The sequence below is a fragment of the Ambystoma mexicanum genome, chromosome 5p (assembly GCF_040938575.1).
Source record: "Ambystoma mexicanum isolate Mex_15411 chromosome 5p, UKY_AmexF1_1, whole genome shotgun sequence".
Lineage (NCBI taxonomy): Eukaryota > Metazoa > Chordata > Amphibia > Caudata > Ambystomatidae > Ambystoma > Ambystoma mexicanum.
The window spans coordinates 858,775,376-858,795,427 of record NC_090930.1 but is presented as its reverse complement, the minus strand read 5'-3'; the positions used below and the strand labels follow the sequence as shown (position 1 = coordinate 858,795,427).

The 20,052-nt window shown below is 47.6% G+C and overlaps 1 protein-coding gene across 1 annotated transcript in view; it reads right to left on the bottom strand.

Moving 5' to 3' along the window:
• The window catches only part of CDK13 (cyclin dependent kinase 13), a 1,667,419-nt gene extending 1,649,073 nt beyond the window's left edge, over positions 1–18,346 (bottom strand). Inside the window, exon 1 of the mRNA XM_069613294.1 lies at positions 18,253–18,346. Within this exon, the coding sequence (XP_069469395.1) occupies positions 18,253–18,302 (50 nt within the window). The 5' untranslated portion in view covers positions 18,303–18,346. The remainder of the gene's footprint in view (positions 1–18,252) is intronic.
• Between the last annotated feature and the right edge of the window lie 1,706 nt (positions 18,347–20,052).

Sequence of the window (20,052 nt, the reverse complement as noted above, 5' to 3'; positions counted from 1 at the left end):
AAATGGCCCCCATGGCCTCTTGCCTTCCATCGCCTGTTACCTTGATCTTCCCGAAGTCCCGGGAAGCCCTGCCTCTGTCCTTCCCCCTGACTGGCTGTTGGGTGGAAATTCCATAGATGGTAGTGTGGGGGAAGTGCTGACCAGACTGGCTGGAGCCTTCCCAACGACCGTATGTTGTGGGTACACCTGTGGGTGGGACCTGGGTGAATGGAGTGTGTGACGAATACACATTCTATGTTGTGGGTGTCTAGTATCTGGTGGTTGACACAATGACTGAGACAGGCCTGCCCGAAACCAGTATGAATGCAGTATGAAGTGTTGAATGGCTCAGTACTTGTCCCAATACACATAACTTGTTGTGAGTGTCTGGAGAGAAGTGAATGGCCTGAATGCACTGTGTGCCTGATTGGTTGCCTGCCGCATGAATGCCCTTTGTAATGATTGGATGCTTCAGTGTAACCCAGCAAAATGAATGGGGGATCAATAGTATATCTGGGGACCTCTCACTGCTAGGAAGTGTGTTCAGAAGTGTTCAGAGCTGAAGTCCAAACTACGAAGAGTAACTGAAGTGAAACTGACGCTTGACCTTGTAGCCCTGCTGGTAGAGAAGAATTGCTGTTGCTCTCCTTCGCAATCTAAAAGCTGCTGTGTCTCCAAGGACTCACCCAGCGAGGACCTGGTAAGGCGCCCTCTTCCCGAGCTACGAGGGACCATCGTGCACCAACAGATCTTTGCCTAAGCTCCCTGGTAGACAGACCTTCGACAGGCTGCCGACCCGATACGGGGACTGCTGCGGAACTCCAAAGAGAAGCACCCGGACTGTTGTCCGCCACTGTCGACGACCGCCGTCGCCGACTGGAGCCGCCGTGCTCCCGTTTGCCTAAGAACTTCATTGATCCAAGGACGTTCTCGTCTGCATCGTCGCCGCTATATCCTGCTGGAGAAGGCCTGACCGTCGAAGCGCCAAGGAGCATCCGCCGGTGGGTTTCCCTCCACCCAAAGGCCACAGAGATGCCAACGACTCGACGCCCTTGCTGGGCCACAGTTCTTCAAACTCTTTGCGATCCAGAACTATCGACACCGAGGTACCCCGCATGCCTCTTCCTTGCAGGACGTTTACGCTTCCCCGTTAACGAGCACCGCTAGGAACGACGCGGCCACTTCACCGTCGTAGCTCGACCTGTTCTCCGTCGGACGTTCGACGACCCGTGACTCCTGCCTGAAAGAGACGGCACTCAAGAAGGGCCGTCGATTCCCCGCCACGGAACGCTATAACGCCAGGGTACTTTGGGGTTGAAGAACTATTGGAAAGTCTAGTGGGAACAATATATGGACTGGGCTTGTATCTTTCTTCTACAGGTTGCCCAGGTGGGGTTATCTCCACACAGAACTGTGTCTAGTGGTAGGGGCCAGTATTCTGCCAATTGTTCAACCATCTTGCTTTCCTTCCTCTCTCTACTGTTGGTTTCCTCTTAATTCTGATCTGTGTGTTGTTCTGACCGTATGCACTTTAATGAGATCTAATAACGTTAGTGGTACCACTTTAGAAACTGTATATATGTACCATTGCTGATTTTCGGAGTACAAAGTGAGTTATTGTGATATTGTATATACCTTTGAACATTAATTATATAAAGACTGTTGTAACCAATACAGTGTGTGGACATTGCTTTGCGGGTGCTTGGGGACTACACTGTACTTAAGAACCAGCCCGCATCACCTCCTGAGAAGCTAGGCCTTGATTGCTCGACCACATACCAATAATAGAGAATCTTGGCTGGGGTCCTCTGTGCCTCTCCTCTACCATATAGAGAGCGGAAGTGCAGACACCCCCCACCGGCGTCTTTACAGCCACATACCACCTGCTCCCGCCTCAAAAATCGCGGGTGTCCAGGCTGCCACCCTAGAACTCCAGCAGGGCTCTAGACTGCCACTCTAGAGCACAATCGGGCCTCAAAGCCCCCAAAAGGCCAACCACAACCTCACACCATCAAGGAACTCATATAGTGAAAACACAGCATCACTCAGTTTACACACACACACTTCAACTCCACAAACCAGGCGCAATCCACCAGACCACGTTCTACAAACCTACCAAACACATTGAGAACGGTGGCCACACACTCCCGGTGCCATCAACAAATACTGGCAAAACTAACCGCTCCAATCCGCTCAGATGACATCCTCAAACAAGTCGAAACATTAAACCCATAACGTAAAACAAGGTCCATACTCAACACCACACGTAACATAGAAAACAATTTTCACCTCAGGACATCACCACACCCCATTCCAATGGGTCATTGCCAGGCGTCCCCAGCTAGCCCCTTGCCACCAGCTGCACACTGTCCCCTGTGAATGAGAAGGGTGATAAACCCTAAAGGAGGCGCTACCTGCCCTTAGAACAACCACAACGTTGTTCAACCTTTACCTAAAATCAAGTGAGCTCCACAAACCAAACCAAACCAATCTCCAAACATCTCACCGACTCTCTCCAGCCCGACACATGAATTGCTTATTACATACATTGTCATAGGAATCAGATTGATACATGCATTCCATAACCATTGCGGTCAAATGTTTTGCTGTGAATAAGACAAAACTGCTTAAAACCGTAGCTCTTTCACATGACATACCATAACCATATTCTGCCTTAATGGCGGCAAAAAACCAAAACCAAAACCTTTATGGACCTAAGGATCCATAGCCACTATTAGGCTCCATCACAAAGCTTAAAGTCCATAGCATTTTGAGGCTCCTAAGTAAACCTAAAAGTCCATACTCATATAAAAGTCACTAATGACACGTGCAATATTGCTGAAAAATCCTTAAAATGATTAAAGCTATTAGACACATACTAATACACTCATACAACCTATCATGCATTAATCGCACCTAATAATATGCACATTAGTGTCCAGTGTGCCATGGTGATTGGCACTCCAAACCTGCAATTCCTCAAAAGATTACGCCAACACCCTAAAACACCACATATTACCATACCATAGTTCACATAACTTATTCATTTGCACAACTAAGCACCGTAGTTTTAGATGTGTATCTTCTTATACCCATGCGCTTTTTCTGCATCCAACAAGTGCGCACAGGTACCTAATTTAACCATCCTACACCTTAAATGTTAGCCGCTACACAACGCCTCATTAATTGAACCGGAGCGGCATGTGGCACAGAGACCTTATAGTGCACCATCCGAAAATGTCATCGCAACCTCACCGTTGGCCATTACCAGGCATTTCATAAATATGCGATGTAGCAGCTTCTTTGCACGGGTAGTTTCCATTCGCTTCCAATTCCTTCCCACGCACTGTCGTAACGCAGCAAACTCCATATTGCTGGTATACAGTTACCCGGAGCTCTACAGCACAGGTCCTTTGAACACATCCCAGTAGAACACAGGATCTCCCAAAACAAAACAAAAAATCATGGCGAGACTTCTTCCACCTGGACAAAAAAAATGTCTCACAAAATATCACATCCTGCAAAACTCACCTTCAGAGTTGGCCGCTACTGAAAGCCTCGCTAAGGCGGAGCGGCATCATTTCACCCGATTCAGTTTCTGTGTGCCTCGCTATCTGAGGCAGAGCAGCTTCCATAAACAAAGCTATTGTTTGCATTCCTTCCTGATGCAACCACGCAACGCTTTCACGTTGCGTCGTGAAGCTTAGGACGTTTACTCTAAACCTGCGATGCTACGGAGCCGCACCTGCAGCCTCCACTTATGGAACGTTGGGGGAACCGTTATACCGTCACCATTCACCAACTCTCTTTGCGTATTGTATGACATCATCAGTCACGGCTGCTCAGTGGGGCAATGCAGAGCTCTATTTGCCAACAGTTATTCAAGTCCCAGAAGACCACGCTACGTAGGACTCATAAGTAAACACGCAGTCATCACTGTTTTTCCGCACTTGTTTGCACATCTCATAGCTCAGTTTTCCTTGCAAGGGGAGAGACTTGTTGTTCTGTCTTGATGGTCGTGCAGATAGAAGGAACCTCCGTCCCCAAGTACCACACGAGTAGAAGGAAAACCACTACCCGTGCAATTTTTGAGGCCACAGGTGTAGAGTGTCGCCAGCCTGGAACCGGGAACGCCGGAAGAACCCTCCGACCACTGCAAGGCAAGGAATGGTTATACACAGTGACAGTGAGAAGTACTTCAGTGTGATAAAGGGTGAATACCAGGAGCTTACCTAATGGGAACGGAAGGGGACTCTGAAGAGGATGGAAGCGGGAAAGTAACCGGCGGCAGCAGCAGGCGGGCGAAGATCTTGTGGCACTCTAAGAACACACCTGAAGCCAATTATATATATCTTGTGGCACTCTAAGAACACACCTGAGCCAATTATAGAGCAAGATCTTCGATTTCCAGAAAACAAGGATGTACCAAAGACAGTCCAGGTAAACGTTCCGTGGTCGTGATAACGCAGGAATTGCAAGAGAAAACCAAACGCCAAACAGTCCTCCGAGGAAGCAGCTGTGAAGCGTTGCTTCTGCGTTTGCTCAATCCATTTGAATGCGAGGAAAATCACATGACGCGGGTCACGCAACTGCAGGCAGCGTGTCACGTGTCCCGCGATGTAGACAGGGATTGGTGTTGCCTCACGTGATGTTGCTGTGGTTTCCTGATCACGTGACGTGAGGATTTCCAAACGCCCGTGTAGTGCCGCTGAGCATGGGGGAATCGCCACAGCAACTGCCAATGTAGAAAAGGTTGCAAGGATCCCGGTCTACCAGCTGGAAAACCCAGTTTCCGGCTGAGCCGCTGCCGTTGGGTACGTTAGTGAGATTGGGGAACACAAGGGACTTGGCGGGTGGTGGATGTGTGATCTGACATGACACTTGTCCTTCCCTTTGGGGGATCACTTCTGCTAATCGCATGTTTCACCATAGATTACTGAAGAAAGAGTTATCCTATTCCATTCCGGCCCAACGCTGCACAACTCCTTCCCCAGGCCCCTCTGGTACTCACACCTTCTCCCAGTTCTTAACAGGTCGATCCACACGAATGGGGCCTTACTATTTCAGCTCCCTTGGTCACGTAACAAAGCTTCTCCTTTAAGACATGGAAAACTGTGTGACCCCCTCTGTTCCTGGCCCAGGATTCCTCTCCTGACTGCTGGGGTCTGCTCTACCTCCTACAGATCCCCGTTCCCTTGTGCCCTGGGTGATAGGACGTCTGGGGGGCGGTGTTGTCCTTCTTGCACCTTGTCCTTCCTGCACTCCCTGCAGCAGGTTCCTTAGCCTTCTCTTCCAACTTAACACACGTAGGTTCACCACTGAAGACCAACTGGTCGCTGTTAGGCAGAATTATATGCAGTACCCTTTGGGAACACGACACACAATTAAGACTACAAGTGACAGTACAAATTCACCTTTGTTACAAGTCTGTACTACGCAGTTAAAGTGGTAGCGATGGCTGAGCAGCCAGACGTATCTCAAGAGTAAATGAGCAGTATCAAATAGTTACACAAAGGACAGCAATTACTATGATTCAGGCAAACACTGACTCAAGATTTTCAAGTAAAAGAATATACATTTATTTCACTCTTCAGTTGTATAACATTACACCATTATAAGCAACTTAAAAATCACACTCTTAATACACCACGCCACTTCCCTTAAATTCCAGACAAGTTAAGCTCACAAAAATGAAGTCAGAGCAAAATGGCACGCCAGCAATTTAAAAAGGGAGGGAAAGACAAAGTTAATAAAAATGAACCGCACCAACAGGTAAGTACTCAGGGCAATAGAGCAAGAGCAACTACAGTGATAGAATCAAGTGGAAAAGGCCTAGGGCCAAAATCAATAGGACAAAAGTCTTTTGCTCAAGATCACACAGTTCAGGATAGTTTGCGGTAAAGTTTGTGCCACGGAATTCAGACGAGGTTGGGTGGTAGAATAATTAGTTCAAAGAGAAGAGAAGGACAAGCCCTCAGATTGGAGAAAGATTTCACACACTTTCCCTGCGGCTGAACGAACCGAACAACTAGGTTTGCACAGTACCTTAAAACGGAGAGGAAGCTGTACCTGAGGCGGACGTTCCTGGTAGTTCCTGCAGGCTCACGGTTCCTGAAGCGACTGTCGGACTGACACGAATTAGGAAGACTGGAGGGCCCTGCACTACCCAGGGAAGAAACCAGCAGCAGAGCAAAACAACGAATAAAAGGTGCGCTCCTTAAAACCCAAGCAGGGCCCGACCTTCCTGGCTATCCGGCCCACTGTAGTTCTGTACAGCGAATTCGACCAGAGGAGGGGTCCTGGCTTGCAGTTTGGGCAAACTGGTTACCAGCTCAAGGGAAGAAGTTTCCTGGAGGATCTTCTCTGTCGTCGGATTCTGAATATTCGGACCTGCAGCAGGGCTTCACCGGGCGGTTCTGTCGTTGAAGGGGTCCTCTTCCATCTGCTCCTCGTTGGTACTTTCGCTCCAGTGGCGACTCTGCCTTTCCAGTCCCAAAGACCTGCTTTTTATGCAGTTTTGCCCCATTCATACAGCCTGGCTGTCAATTACACAGCAGGGTGGCTGTCCTGGCAAGAACAGTCCCCTTAGCCAATCAAACAGGGGGGCAACTTAGGTTACCAAGGGAAACCATGGCAGGGGTCAAAGACCCCTCGTTCACATCCTGCCTACCCAGACTGGAGGGCAAAAAGACGGCGAACAAAGGAATCAACCCCAGTTTTGCGCGCAGAGAAGAACACGAGAAAGACTTTAACAAAAAGAAATGGTGAATAAACACAGCCGGAGCCAAAATAAAATGTATTTGGTCAAGCGGGTTTTTGTTCGAGGCTAATATGATAGCCTAAAACAATACCATGATTATATAAGATAGCAGCGGTAGGAAAGTTAGGGTAGTTACCACTGCCACCAGCCAATACACCATGTAAGATGCAGTATACTTGTAAGAGTGGGAAAAAAGGCTCACACTCTTACCAGGTGAAAAAAAAACTAGAAACCCAGCAAAGCTGTTGAGGGACTCATTAGGTAAGGGAAATTAGCCATTTATGAGAATTCTCCCTAACACTCGACCCCCCCCCCGCCCCCAGACTAAGGGGCAGGAGGATTTAATCCACTCCTGGATGAATCTCTACCTCTAGTCGGTTAAAACATCCTAGAGAGACCATCAGCATTTTGGTGGCGACATCCTGCTCTGCGTTCAATGGTGAAATCAAACCCTTGCAGGCAGATTGACCATCTTAGAAGTTTTGGGTTCTCCCCTTTCATTTGCATTAACCATCTCAAGGGTTGGTGGTCTGTCTGAATCACAAAGGTAGATCCATACAAGTATGGTCTAAACCTCTTCAGGGACCACACAATGGCAAAACATTCATGCTCTATGGTTGCCCACCTTGTTTCTGGTTCCTTCTGTTTCCTACTGATGAAGCAAATGGGGTGCTCCCTACCTTTCTCATCCAGTTGACGAAGGACTGCACCTATTCCTATATTGGAGGCATCTGTCTGCACAATGAAGGGTTGGTGATAATCAGGAGCTCTTAGGACTGGAGCTTGACAAAGAGCTTTCTTCAGGTTTTCAAAGGCTTGATTGTACTCCTCATTCCATTTGACCTTTTTGGGGAATTTGAGAGGATATCACATTCAAGGGAGAAGCTATGGACCCATAGTTCTCTATGAAATTCCTGTAGTACCCAGTGAGACCTAGGAAAGCTCTCACTTGGGTTTGAGTAGTAGGGGTGGCCCCGTTTTGCACAGCTTGTACCTTGCTGGGCAATGGCCTTATTTCACCTCCTCCTACCTCATGACCAAGGTAGACCACTTTACTCTGACCAATTCGACATTTGCTTGCCTTTAGGGTCAGATGGACGTGCTCAAGAGCCAGCAAAACATATCCCAGGTGATCAATATGTTCTTTCCATGTAGGGCTGAACACTGCAGCAATATCATCCAAGTATGCCATGCAGAAGTCCTCCATCCCATTCAGAACTTGATTAACCATCCTTTGAAATGTAGCAGGTGCATTCTTTAGTCCAAAGGGCATAACCTTAAACTGGTAGAGGCCTGCTGGGGTAGAAAATGCAGTTTTCTCCTTGCCATGGTCTGTCAGTGCTATTTGCCAATAGCCTGAAGTTAAATCAAATGTACTGAGGTACTTGGCTGAACCAAGTCTATCCACCAGTTCATCTGTCCTTGGCAAAGGATGGGCATCCGTCTTAGTGACTGCATTTAGAGCTCTATAGTCCACACAAAACCTCAACTCCTTGGATCCTGCCTTTGGTACTAGAACAACTAGACTAGACCATGGACTTGTAGATGCCACTATAACCCCGAGATCAAGCATCTTGTTGACCTCTCCTTTGATGTGGGATCTCACATGTTCTGACATTCTGTAACCTCTGCTTTTCACAGGTAAACAGTCACCAGTGAGAATATCATGCTGGTCCCAAGGGGTCAAGCCTGGTGTTAGTGAGAACAGGGAGGCAAACTAATTCAACAGAACTTCCTCCTGTTGTTCAGAAGTCAGTTGAGAAGAGAGATTAAATCCTATGTGTTCATCTAAAGGTTGGCCTGTGAGGAGATCAGGTAGAGGTTCACTCTCCTCTTCCTGTTGAGCTGAAGCTAGAAGCAAAGCTCCCACTTCTGGTCTCGAGACATAAGCCTTTAAACGGTTGGTGTGAAAGACTCTGGGAGCCTCCTTAGGTTTGTCTAAATCCACCAAATAGTTCACCTCTCCATGTTTGCCCACAACCTTGAAGGGTCCTATCTATTTGTCCTGCAAGGCACTCTGCTTTGTTGGCACCATAGCTAATACAAGCTGGTCTTGAGTAAACTCAACCATACTGGCCTTCTGGTCATGCCAATGTTTGACCAGAGCGTGACCTGCATTTAAGTTATCACTTGCTTCTGCCATCATGTGTGACATTCTCCTCTGAAGACCTATCACATAGTCAGTCACTCTGACTGGCTTGGGGGGAAGGAGCACTCTCTAACCCCTCCTTGACCAGGACCAATGGACCCCTGACTGCATGGCCATAGTGAAGTTCAAAGGGACTGTAACCAACTCCTTCCTGAGGGACTTCTCTATATGCAAATAGAAGGCATGGCAGTAGAAGGTCCCACTTTTTCTTAAGGGGTTCTTCCAAAGCACCTATCATGCTCTTCATAGTACGATTAAACTTCTCTACCAGTCCATTTGTCTGTGGATGGTAGGCTGTAGAGAACTTGTAAGTGACACCACAGTTTTTCCACATGGCTTGCATGCAGTGGGACATAAAGTTGGATCCCCTGTCGGATATCACTTCCTTAGAAAACCCTACTCTGGTAAAAATACCAAGTAGAACCTTAACCACAGCCTTAGCCGTAGCAGTCCTCATAGGTATGGCTTCTAGGTATCTTGTAGTATGGTCCACTACAACCAGGATAAACCTGTTCCCTGAAGATGTGGGAGGGTCAAGGGGACCGACAATGTCAATGCCCACCCTCTCAAAAGGAACTCCCACCACTGGCACCAGGGGTGTCACATTCTTGGCTCAACTCTTGCCAGAAGTTTGGCAAGTGTGACAGCGCCTACAGAATGTGTCAACTTCGGCACCCATTTTAGGCCAGCGGAAGTATAGAGAGAGCCTTTCCTTGGTCTTCTTGAAACTCAAGTGACCAGCCAAAGGTATCTCATGGGCTAACTGTAGGAACTGGAGTATGTTGGCAAGGGGCACTACAATTCTTTTTCAGTCCCCAGGGATAGACTCAGTTGGTTCACTGTAGAAGAGGCCATCTTCCCAGCTTAACCTGTGCTTTCCAACTTCTTGCCCATCAAGTTGGTTAGCAGCCTGTTGTCGAAGACCTTCAAGAGTAGGACAGACTCGGTCCTTTACTAAAGTCTGCCCTGCTGGGTCCACCTTCTGCTAGTAAAGACTGCAGTTTGGGATGTTCAACAGGGTCAAGATCTCCAACTAAGACAATGGGCCTCATTACGAGTCTGGCGGTAACCGCGGCAGTAAAACCGCCTGGTTACCGCCGGACTCGTATTACCATTCCGCCTCTGTGATTCCCGGAATTACCGGGGCATTACAACCCCGGTTTTCCGGGAATCACGGAGGCGGAATGGTGTAAATCCCCATTCCCATTGAGTCCTCACATCGTGTCTACCCAGACTTTCAGACGCCTTAAGGAGGGCTTCTATGCAGATGCCTGCGAAAAGAAGGCTAACAAAGGAAATCAATCCTGGTTTTGCACGCAGAGAAGAACACTAGAAAGACTTTAACAAAAAGAAATGGCGAATAAACCCAGCCGGAGCCAAAATAAAATGTATTTGGTCAAGCGGGTTTATGTTTGAGGCTAATATGATAGCCTAAAACAATACCATGGTTATATAAGATAGCCGCGGTAGAAAAGTTAGGGTAGTTACCACTGCCACCAGCCAAGTTTTGATGTAAAAGGAGCGAAACAGTGCTCTAAAAGACAAAGACAAAAAGGGGTAGGAATTAACCCTTTCCAATATTCCATGTAAGATGGGGTGTACTGGGTCTGTAGTTTAAAGAGACTACACAAAGTTAATGCCAACTTTACATGTTTCTGGGAGACAGTAGTCAGTCCCAGTAAAATGGAGTCAGAGGGAAGTCTAAAAGACAACCCTGTGTCACTGCACTGAAGGTGCTGTGTAACACACACAAAAACGGTGCTCATGGAGTAGGTGAGGCTCCAGAGCCTAAGATCACACAAATGGTAAAAACACACACAGCAAAACACAAGTAAGAGTGGGAAAAAAAGGCTCGGGGCCTCATTACACGGTAGGCGGTAAGGGTTTACCGGTACCGGTATTTTACCGGTAAACCCTTACCGCCTTACTACGAGGTCCCTTTGCGGGTTGGTGAATTTAACGCCTGCTTTTTGCAAGCGTTAAAAACCAACCCGCAAAGGGACCAGGGAGCTAATTACGGTACCGCAATTTGCGGCACCGTAATTAGCGCCTTCCCCATTCCCATAGAGACCTATAGGGCAAAAATGGGAATGGGGAAGGGCAATGGGGGAAAGGGGAATTACCGCCCCGCCAACCTTGGAATAGGGCGGTAATTCCCCTTTCCACCAAGGCGGTGCCGGTATTTTACCGGCATGGACCAAGGTGCTAATAGCACCTTGGTCCACCGCCATCCTTGTAATGAGGCCCTCACACTCTTACCAGGTGAAAAAAAGAAATCCTAGACATCCAGCAAAGAGGGACTCATTAGGTAAGGGAAATTAGCCATTTATGAGAATTCTCCCTAGCACTCACCAATGAAAATATGTATGCTCCAGGCTATAATTACTTCTTCTAAGTTTATTCCAGCTTCTTAGTTACAGTTACATATTCAGGTCATATAAGGAATACACAGCACATTAGCTAGGACACACCGGCTCCCATCACCCAGGCAGGCCAGCTGCAACTGCCACCTTCCCCACATTTTAAGCACGGGACAAGGTAGGATTCTGGAGCACAGGACACGCTCAAGCTTCCCAGCACGAGCCAACCGTTCTGCTCTCAGCAATCAGGGCCTTCGGTGGTTAAGTCTCTTTTCTAGACAACATCTCTTGCCTCCGAGGGCCTGATGTGTTTCAACCCAATAAACAAAAGTTACTTTTTTTTTTTTTTAATTAAAATTGTTTATGATTTATCAAAAAAACCTTTACAATTATTTCAATTAAATAAAAGTTCCTTTCCGTATGCATGGCGGGTGATGACTTAACCGCTGGATACCCCTCTTCCGGGCTCAGATCCTTCTCGGATGTTAGCTTCCTTCCGTCGGGTTCACTACTGCTTTCAACACAATTTCATCTGTAACATTCACAAATCTTAATGTCTTTTTAAAGAGTTCACTGTCGACATCCCTCTCCAGGGTTCACTCTTACCACTTTAGTCAATCGCAGATTTCCTTGTTCAACTGTTACGGTGCAGGATTCCTTCTCTTAACTTCACAATCGTCTGTCGGTCAAAGACTTTCGACTGTACAGATGATTTTACTAGACCCCCGTATGACCATTTTGACCCCTTTCTCGCCTTTCCTAAGGCCTTCTGGTTATGGTAGTTTCAACAATCGGGTAATTGCCCAGAGTTTCCCCGAGTGAGGACCCACGTGGTGCCTGTCTCCTCTGTTGCTGGTTTTCTACCTTCTGGTATCAACAGTTCCTTGTACTTTCACAGTTCAATTAGCCACTTGCTACTTTCATTCAACACAGTTTGGTTTCTTATCAGCACTCCCCTGGACTCACCGGCTGTGATGAACAGCTTGGCTTTTCTTCTCTCTGGAGTCAAGGTTGGTACCACAGAGACAAGTGTCTATCCCCGGCTTGGTTATCAGCAGAGAAGGGTCCTTTGTACCGGTGACCTCTGCTGCAACACACGCTGGCTATTGTTCGCAGTCTTATGATTCCTTCTGCAGAGGTTTCACAGGCATTGGTCAGAAAGGTCAAGGTCGGTTCTCTCCTTGTCACCCTTTCGGTTCGTACTGTCTTTCTCCTTCTCTTGAACTGCTGTGCTGAGTTAGCTCTCACGTCGTGCGGTCTGCCTTGCTCGTATTGTGCTCTTGTGCTCCCCCTTTTATCCCTGTGGGGAAGGGAAAGGGCTTTCAGGTGTGTGTGATTCTGGTCAATTGCCTGACCCCTGAGTTGGGACATGTCAGGCATATGGCTCAGGTGTAAGTCCATCGTCCTTCGTGGTACGCGAAAGTGTTCACGTCAGAAAAAGGGAGGTAGAGTGTTTGAGTCTCCTACATTGTAGGTTGGGGGAAAGATGTTATAAGAAGGGGGATACCGCGTCTCACCCGTCAGTGTCCCACTTCCACTCCCAGAGGACCCCCCATCCAGGTAATCCTCCCTCACTGGTCCTCCCCCAGAAACTGGATCCAATAGCGATGGCCGTGTCCTGGCCACCTGGATGACAGACCCCCGGGGACTAGTTAGGGAGACACCTTCAGGTTTCTCACACTATCTAGTGAACGGGAATCGCAAGCCCCACCAAAACCTTCTCCAGTTCAATTGGGAATGTCGGACGTGAGCCTTCATCGCCCGCTGTGGCCGCTGGAATCCTGCAGTCTAAATCCTGTTTCCGGATGAAATTGGCTGAGCTTTTTGCATCCGTGGTGAGCTGAACATCACCGCTATAAGTCACTCTGTCCCTGAGCGAAATCGGTGCAGGGATCCCCCAACTGGCCACCCGATCGGAGCGGGTTGGGGGCTGGGTACCATCTTGCGAAGTGACTGTTTTTGGCAGGCTGCGGGTGCAGCAAGTGGTGACAGAGGTCAATAAGACAAGGGTAAATCTGCTGGCTGGCGCAGAGAGAGTATACAGATATGTGGGGGTAGAGTCAAAGGCTTCCCAAGCCAATAGCTTGACAGGAGGTCACTATAGCCTTGCAAAGAGAGCTAGATAACTGCTAGCTCAGAACAAAGAATCACCGTGGATGAATAAAACAGTATGAATTTATTTAACAGGAAGACATTTTTGTGCCATAGTGTGGCATATATGCATACATTAAATCTGCATTGTGAAGGATTAGTATACAGTGGTGACAGTCTATTTTCTGTGTTGTTTTTTATCACAACACATTGACGTTGTCAATAAAACAGTATGAATTTATTTAACAGGAAGACATTTTTGTGCCATAGTGTGGCATATATGCATACATTAAATCTGCATTGTGAAGGATTAGTATACAGTGGTGACAGTCTATTTTCTGTGTTGTTTTTTATCACAACACATTGACGTTGTCCTCAGATTACGACTTCGTTTGAAGGCAAATCTTGGTTTTTCTGGTTTGAAAAATTCTGTTTGTAGCTTGTCCCAGTGTTTTAGAACTGCCTTTTTGATTGAGTTACTCAAGGGAGTGAAAGTGGTGACGCAGGTCATTTTAGAGTTGGATTGATCTCTGACGGTGGGAGTGAGGCAGGCCTTCCAAGTAGTATGCTTGACTCTTTTTCTAGCTTGACGAATAATGTGGCTGGGGTATCCCCGTTCCTTTAAACGGGTAGCGAGTTCTTTACTCTTAGATTCGTATTCAGGTAATGTAGAGCAATTGCGTCTGATACGTAAGAATTGGCCATAGGGTAGGTTGGTTTTTAACCCTAGAGGGTGGAAACTGGAGTACTCTAGTAGAGTGTTTTTAGATGTGGGTTTGCGATACAAAGTGGTGCTGAGCGAGTCGTTTGGATTCTTGGATATTGCTAGGTCCAGAAAAGGAATCTGATTCTGACTGTACTCCATGGTAAATTTAATGCACTCATTTTGTGAGTTCAACCACAACAGGAACACGTGAAGATTGTCTTCGGTCCCTTTCCAAATCATGAACACGTCATCAATATATCTTAGCCAACATCCGATCGAGTCTTTAAAGGTATTGTGTTTGTTGTAGATGGAATTCTTTTCGAAAGTGTCCATGAACAAGTTAGCCACGTCCGGGGCGAAAGTAGCCCCCATGCTGGTCCCGTGGCATTGTTGGTAAAAAGAGTGTTTGAAAATGAAGTAATTTTCCGTGAGAGCTAGTCGGGTGCACTCAAGGAGAAAGGCGGTAGGTGGTTCTCTTGTTATCCTGTCGTCTAAGTAAGTTTGGAGGACTTTTAGACATTCCATTTGCGGGATGCTCGTGTAGAGGGACTCAACGTCCAGGGTAACTAAAAAGTCATCTTGTTCGGCTTTTGTTGTGTCCAGTTTTTTTATCATATCCGTGGTGTCTTGGATGTAGGAGGGCATCTTACTGATGAAGGGCCTTAAGAAGTGATCCACATAGATAGATAAAGGCTCCAGCACTGATCCGATGCCGGCCACGATAGGTCTCCCCGGAGGATTGGTTATGTTTTTGTGGATTTTGGGGAGCAGATAGAATGCTGGAATAATGGGATGGTTGTTGACTAGGAAAGCTTTTTCATCCTCGTCAATCCAACCTTCGTCGTGTGCGTACCGCATCAGACTGATGACTTCGGACAGGATCCTTGACGTAGGGTTTACCGGTATTGGTCTGTAGAACTTAGTGTTAGATAGTTGTCTTGTTACTTCCGTGTCGTATAGGGTGTTGCTCCAGAGAACGATACCGCCGCCCTTGTCTGCCGGTTTGATGAGAAACTGTTTGTTACTTTCTAATGATTTGAGGGCCAACCTCTGTTGGGCCGAGAGGTTATTCCTAAAGTGGGTTTGTTTGTTGAAAATGTTCCGCATTTCTAAAAGAATGCGATTCTCAAAAGATAGGATCTCTGGACATACCATGGAGGAGAGGGGGGTGAAAGTTGAAGGTGGTTTAAGGCCTGTTGATTTTGGCAGTTCTTTTTCAGGGCTATCTCTGAAAAAATAGCGTAAACGGATGGTCCGAAAGAATTTGCGTAATTCAACCTCAGTGTTGAACATGTCAGCGCGGGAACTCGGAATGAATGTTAGGCCTTTACTGAGAACGTTGATTTCGTGGGAGGACAAAATGTGATCGCTGAGATTGAAAATTGGGATCACCATGTTTGTTGTGCGCGTGGGGTCCAATTCCGTGTGCGCATGGGATGCTGGCCTTGGTATCGGGGTCTGCCCCGTTGTCCTCTCCCCTGAAAACTTGAGGATTGTTTGGGATTTGCAGGCCCTTCTGTACTTGAATCTGAATCGCTGCTGTTGGAGCTATTAGAGAAAGTGACAAACTTATTCCTTTGTTGTCTCCGTGGGTTTTGTCTATTGTTTGATGCCTGTGAGTTCTGTTGATTGTAGAAGCCTGGGACTAAATAAGGATAAGTTTTTTCCTCTTTATAGTTTTTTATATCGTTTTGTAGTTTCCAAAGCTTTTTGTCGATTGTGAATTTTTGAAATTTCTTTATTTCCTCTTCTATCTTGTCCAGGTGTGTCTTTATCTCTGGTATTACAGATTCGTCTTTGATTTTGTCCTCAAGGATTTTGAGTTCTTCGTTTTGTTTCTTGGTTTCCTCGTCAGCTGTTTCAATTACTAAAATGACCCAATCGCGGGAGCATTTGTTGCCAACGCCGCTAAACTTTGTCATAAATCTAGGGTTGTCTAAAAAAACACGAGGTATGTTCTTCACTTGTAGACCTTCGGGAATCACGCCAGCTTTCAGGTACTCTAACATGAGTTGGCCGTGTGATTCTGTACGTGTAAGTTTCTTCTTTTTTTGTAATAGGATGTCCAAATCATTTAGTGCCGGATCTTTCACCGGTGCCGCTGGTGTGGTGGTTACACCGAGTAGCGAAGGGGTGTCTAAAAGTTTTTTATACAGATCGTCGGAGAAACTAACAATATTTACTTTCTCCATTTAATGTCTATCAAATAAATGTTGCCCAACAACCAAGGGTTGTCCAAAGGGAAGAGAAACAGGATGGCGCAGAGAGAGACCACTGTCGGCAAGCTCCTTTATGTGGAAGGGGATCGGTCTGCACAGCAGGGCCTGCTTACCCCGGTGGACGACCAAGAGAGTGAGGACTGGGCTCGCAGCGATGTTCCCTACACCAAGAAGGAGGCGGGTGCCTCAGCGGCGGCGTACGCATAACAGAGGAGCACCACAAGCGGGTGTCGTTTGCAGCATTGGGATGGGCACTGCAGCAGGACTGGCTCACCCTGCATGACAAACGGAGCGAAGGGACTGGGTCCGTGGCGGTGACCATCATCCCACGGAATGTGGCAGGAGCCATAAATACAAACACACGGTAGGGAGCGGCGTGCGAGTGTGCTGGGTTATATTGCAGCCTCGACTGGCGAGGGGGAAGGCCATACTGATTGCCCCTGCACTGCCAGACTATGCTGTTGTCTGCACCCTGGCAGTTGATCTACGATCTCTGAGGACTTAGTCCTTCGGTTCTTGCACAGATGGCCAGATAGCCCAGACCTGTCCAGGAAAGAGCTTGCTGCAAAGCTAGCAATGCTGTTATGTCTAGTGGCATGCAAGAGAGTTTTGGACGTGGGAGGCCTTGAGATGGATAGTACTTTAATACGGGCCTCTGCGTCTTAACATACGATTCAAATTTTCCATACTAACATTTTAAAAAGTCATAATTCTATTAAAGACTAGGAGGCGAAGTATTAGCCTACACGCGCAATTGCTAATCAACTGGAGAGGGCAGGTGTAAGCTAAGCTATATGCCAACAAATCAGTGCAAACAACAAGGCTGGCTGATAGGGCTCAGAAGTGACTGTGTATGCGATTGCCCGCCCTGTGGTTTACGGAGTGTCTGTTTTATGTATGTTCTCTCCAGGTGCAGATGTTAAGCCGAGGACCCAAACGCAAATCTGGCATGGGCATAGATCTGAGGTGAGAATTGTGCCACGTTGGGTACTAACAGTTACGATAGTTCTGGTTGAGCCACGTTGGCCATTTAATTACTACAGGAGTTCTGCGAGAGCAGCGCCAGAAAGAGGATGATTATGAAGGATCGGAGGGGTTTATGTTGTGAACCGGGCCATGATTGGCGGGCAGATTCACGTCAGGGACATGTCAGAAGTTGTCAAGTTTCATAAACAAAGAGACTGTCTTTCTGCGGAAATCGTAGTTCTTTGGTGTTTTTCACACGAATGGAACACTTTGCAAATTAAAGTTCAACAGTTTTAAAGTTCAAATGTTTTTAATAAGACAATGTGTACATTAATAAAATAATCAATTACTATTTCGCTCACCCATTACGTGAACTACATAGAAAACGTTTGTCCTTAAAGGTACTAGTATAAAGGAAAGTAAGGGACACCAGAAGAGCCACAGCACCTGTTGCTGTTCTTCTAAGCTCCACTCACGCTCTCCATTGTAGACATAGAAGAAGGCCATAAATAAACTCAAAAAGACCCACACAATTTGTGTTTTCATTTAAAACGTTTTCAAGATTTGTGGCACGAGCGCGTTCAAGAAAAGGGCACAATCAGGGGAAATACTGGGAGCTTAGTATCTTAAAACAGTCTGGACAGTGGGCGTATGCAAAACAGATAAAGTTTCACTTATCCGGAACGCAACACCCAGCTGGGATTATTCCTGGCCAGTCTCAATGGTTCATGTTTCGGAGCCATTGGGTTTCTGTTAAAACACTGACGTTTGGTCCCAACCCTTTAACGTCCGCTCGTAGACCTTCCCTGTACCTTAGCTGTCAGTCTACTCTTTGGAAAGGTGTCACTTTCAACCTATCACTGTGGGCGCATGCTGTCTGCTTGGAACGGGGCTCACGTTATAGGCCCTGAACTCCGTCATTAATTGGGTGACGTTAAGCTTGCGCAGCACTATGTGAGCCTCAGCCCGCCCCACAGTTCTCCCCACTGGAGCCTACGGACAGTAAGCAGCCCACCAAATACCTTCTTTCCATCTCGGCAGGCAGTATACTTCTTAAGAGCCGCTCTGCCATGCAAGTCCCTCTTCTATGCTCAGGATGCCCAGGACTTCATAATCCCGTTTCGCACACAAACCAAATAATATGTGGGCGGGGTTGCGCTTGGAAGAACGGGCATTTTGGAGTCAGGCATGGTATATCACCCCCCCCCCAGCTTGACGTTTTGCCTGACCTAAAAATGTCCAATCCGCAACTGTTGTTGCACAGCCCCGCAAAATTCTCTCTGAGGTGCCAATTTTTATCACCCTGCTCATTACGCACGCTCCCCAGGAACGTGACATATTATGATTTTGTTGCACGTTCCTGCCGCGTTCCTCGTCCCGTTCTTCAACTGACAAAATGGCATATGTTTTATTCTATTTTGAAACATTGAAAACAAATAAGGTAGTGCCAAATCTATCTTCTTATTCTGAGAGATAGATTTGGGCACTAGCTCATATGTTTTTCTCTTTTCGAGCTGATGCTATCCCATCACTCGTAGGCTAGTCCTAGGGTAAAACAAGCATTGGCAATGCCAACAGTTTGGAATTTTGTGGAGGCATGGGAAAGGCACTTGCCAGGCACTACCGTAGTGGTATTAACTGGCCATTGATGGTAAGAGGTGCAAAATGCTGCAAGTACTTGGTCATCATATAGCAGTGCTTGGCAAATGCCTAATGCTACCCAGCTATCTTGACCTTTTTGCTGATGTATGTAGCCTCCTGTGACATGAGGTGTGCCTGGGGCGAGCCAGCAAATGTAACTTTACCTGCTCTGACTTTTGTATGCTGACATCTGCAGCCCCCCGCAACATGCAGTGAGGCCATGCCTGCATATGTAACCTACCTATTCCGACTTGTTTGCTAATGTACTCAGCCAGGGGCGCTGAGTACGGGGGTGGGGGGCTCCGGAGCCCGAGCCCCCCTGGCAAAATCAAGTTGGGACTGAGCCCCCCCCCCCGGCCGGAGAGAAGGGATGCAGCATGGATGGCCCTTTCCATCGATACTGCATCACTTCTCTCCGGCCGGGTAAAAGTGTGAACATGTCCGATTAAGCCCTCCCCTCTAGGACTCATATTGGTGTATGGTCCTGGAGGGGAGGGTTTAGGGCAGCGGTATTCAAACTGAGGGGCGCGCCCCTCTGGTGGGCCGCAGCCTCATGCCCACGGGGGCGCGCATCCACAGTTTGAAAAGAAAAAAAAAAAGGATACATTACCAAAGGATCGGGCTGTTGCTTCATCAACAAGCAGCAGCCCGATCCAAGGCCCCTGCCACACATGCTTAGTGCGACAGGGGCCAGGCCTTTGTGAGGCCTGGGGCTCCATTAACAGCCTATTTATGAAGACACAAGAAGGTGTGTGCTTTTTGTTTTCTTCATGACTAGGCTCCTAATGGAGCATGAGGCCCCACGAAGGCCCGGCCTCTGTTGCACTATGGGTGGTGGCAGCAGGGTAGCTTCTAGCCCATTTGGTGCCCAGGGTTAAACACTAGGAATGCGCCCCCCACCTCGCGCCCCACTCCCACTGCACCCCACTCCCACTGCATCCCGCGCGACACTCCCAAACTCAATATAACACTGCACAACATTGGGTCACAGGGACCAGTGGGGGCACAACAGTGGGACACGGGGACCAATGGGGGCACAACAGTGGAACACGGGGACCAGTGGGGGCACACATTGGGACACGGGGACCAGTGGGGGCACACATTGGGACACAGGGACCAGTGGGGACACACATTGGGGCATGAGGGCCAGTGGGGGCACAACATTGGGACACGGGGACCAG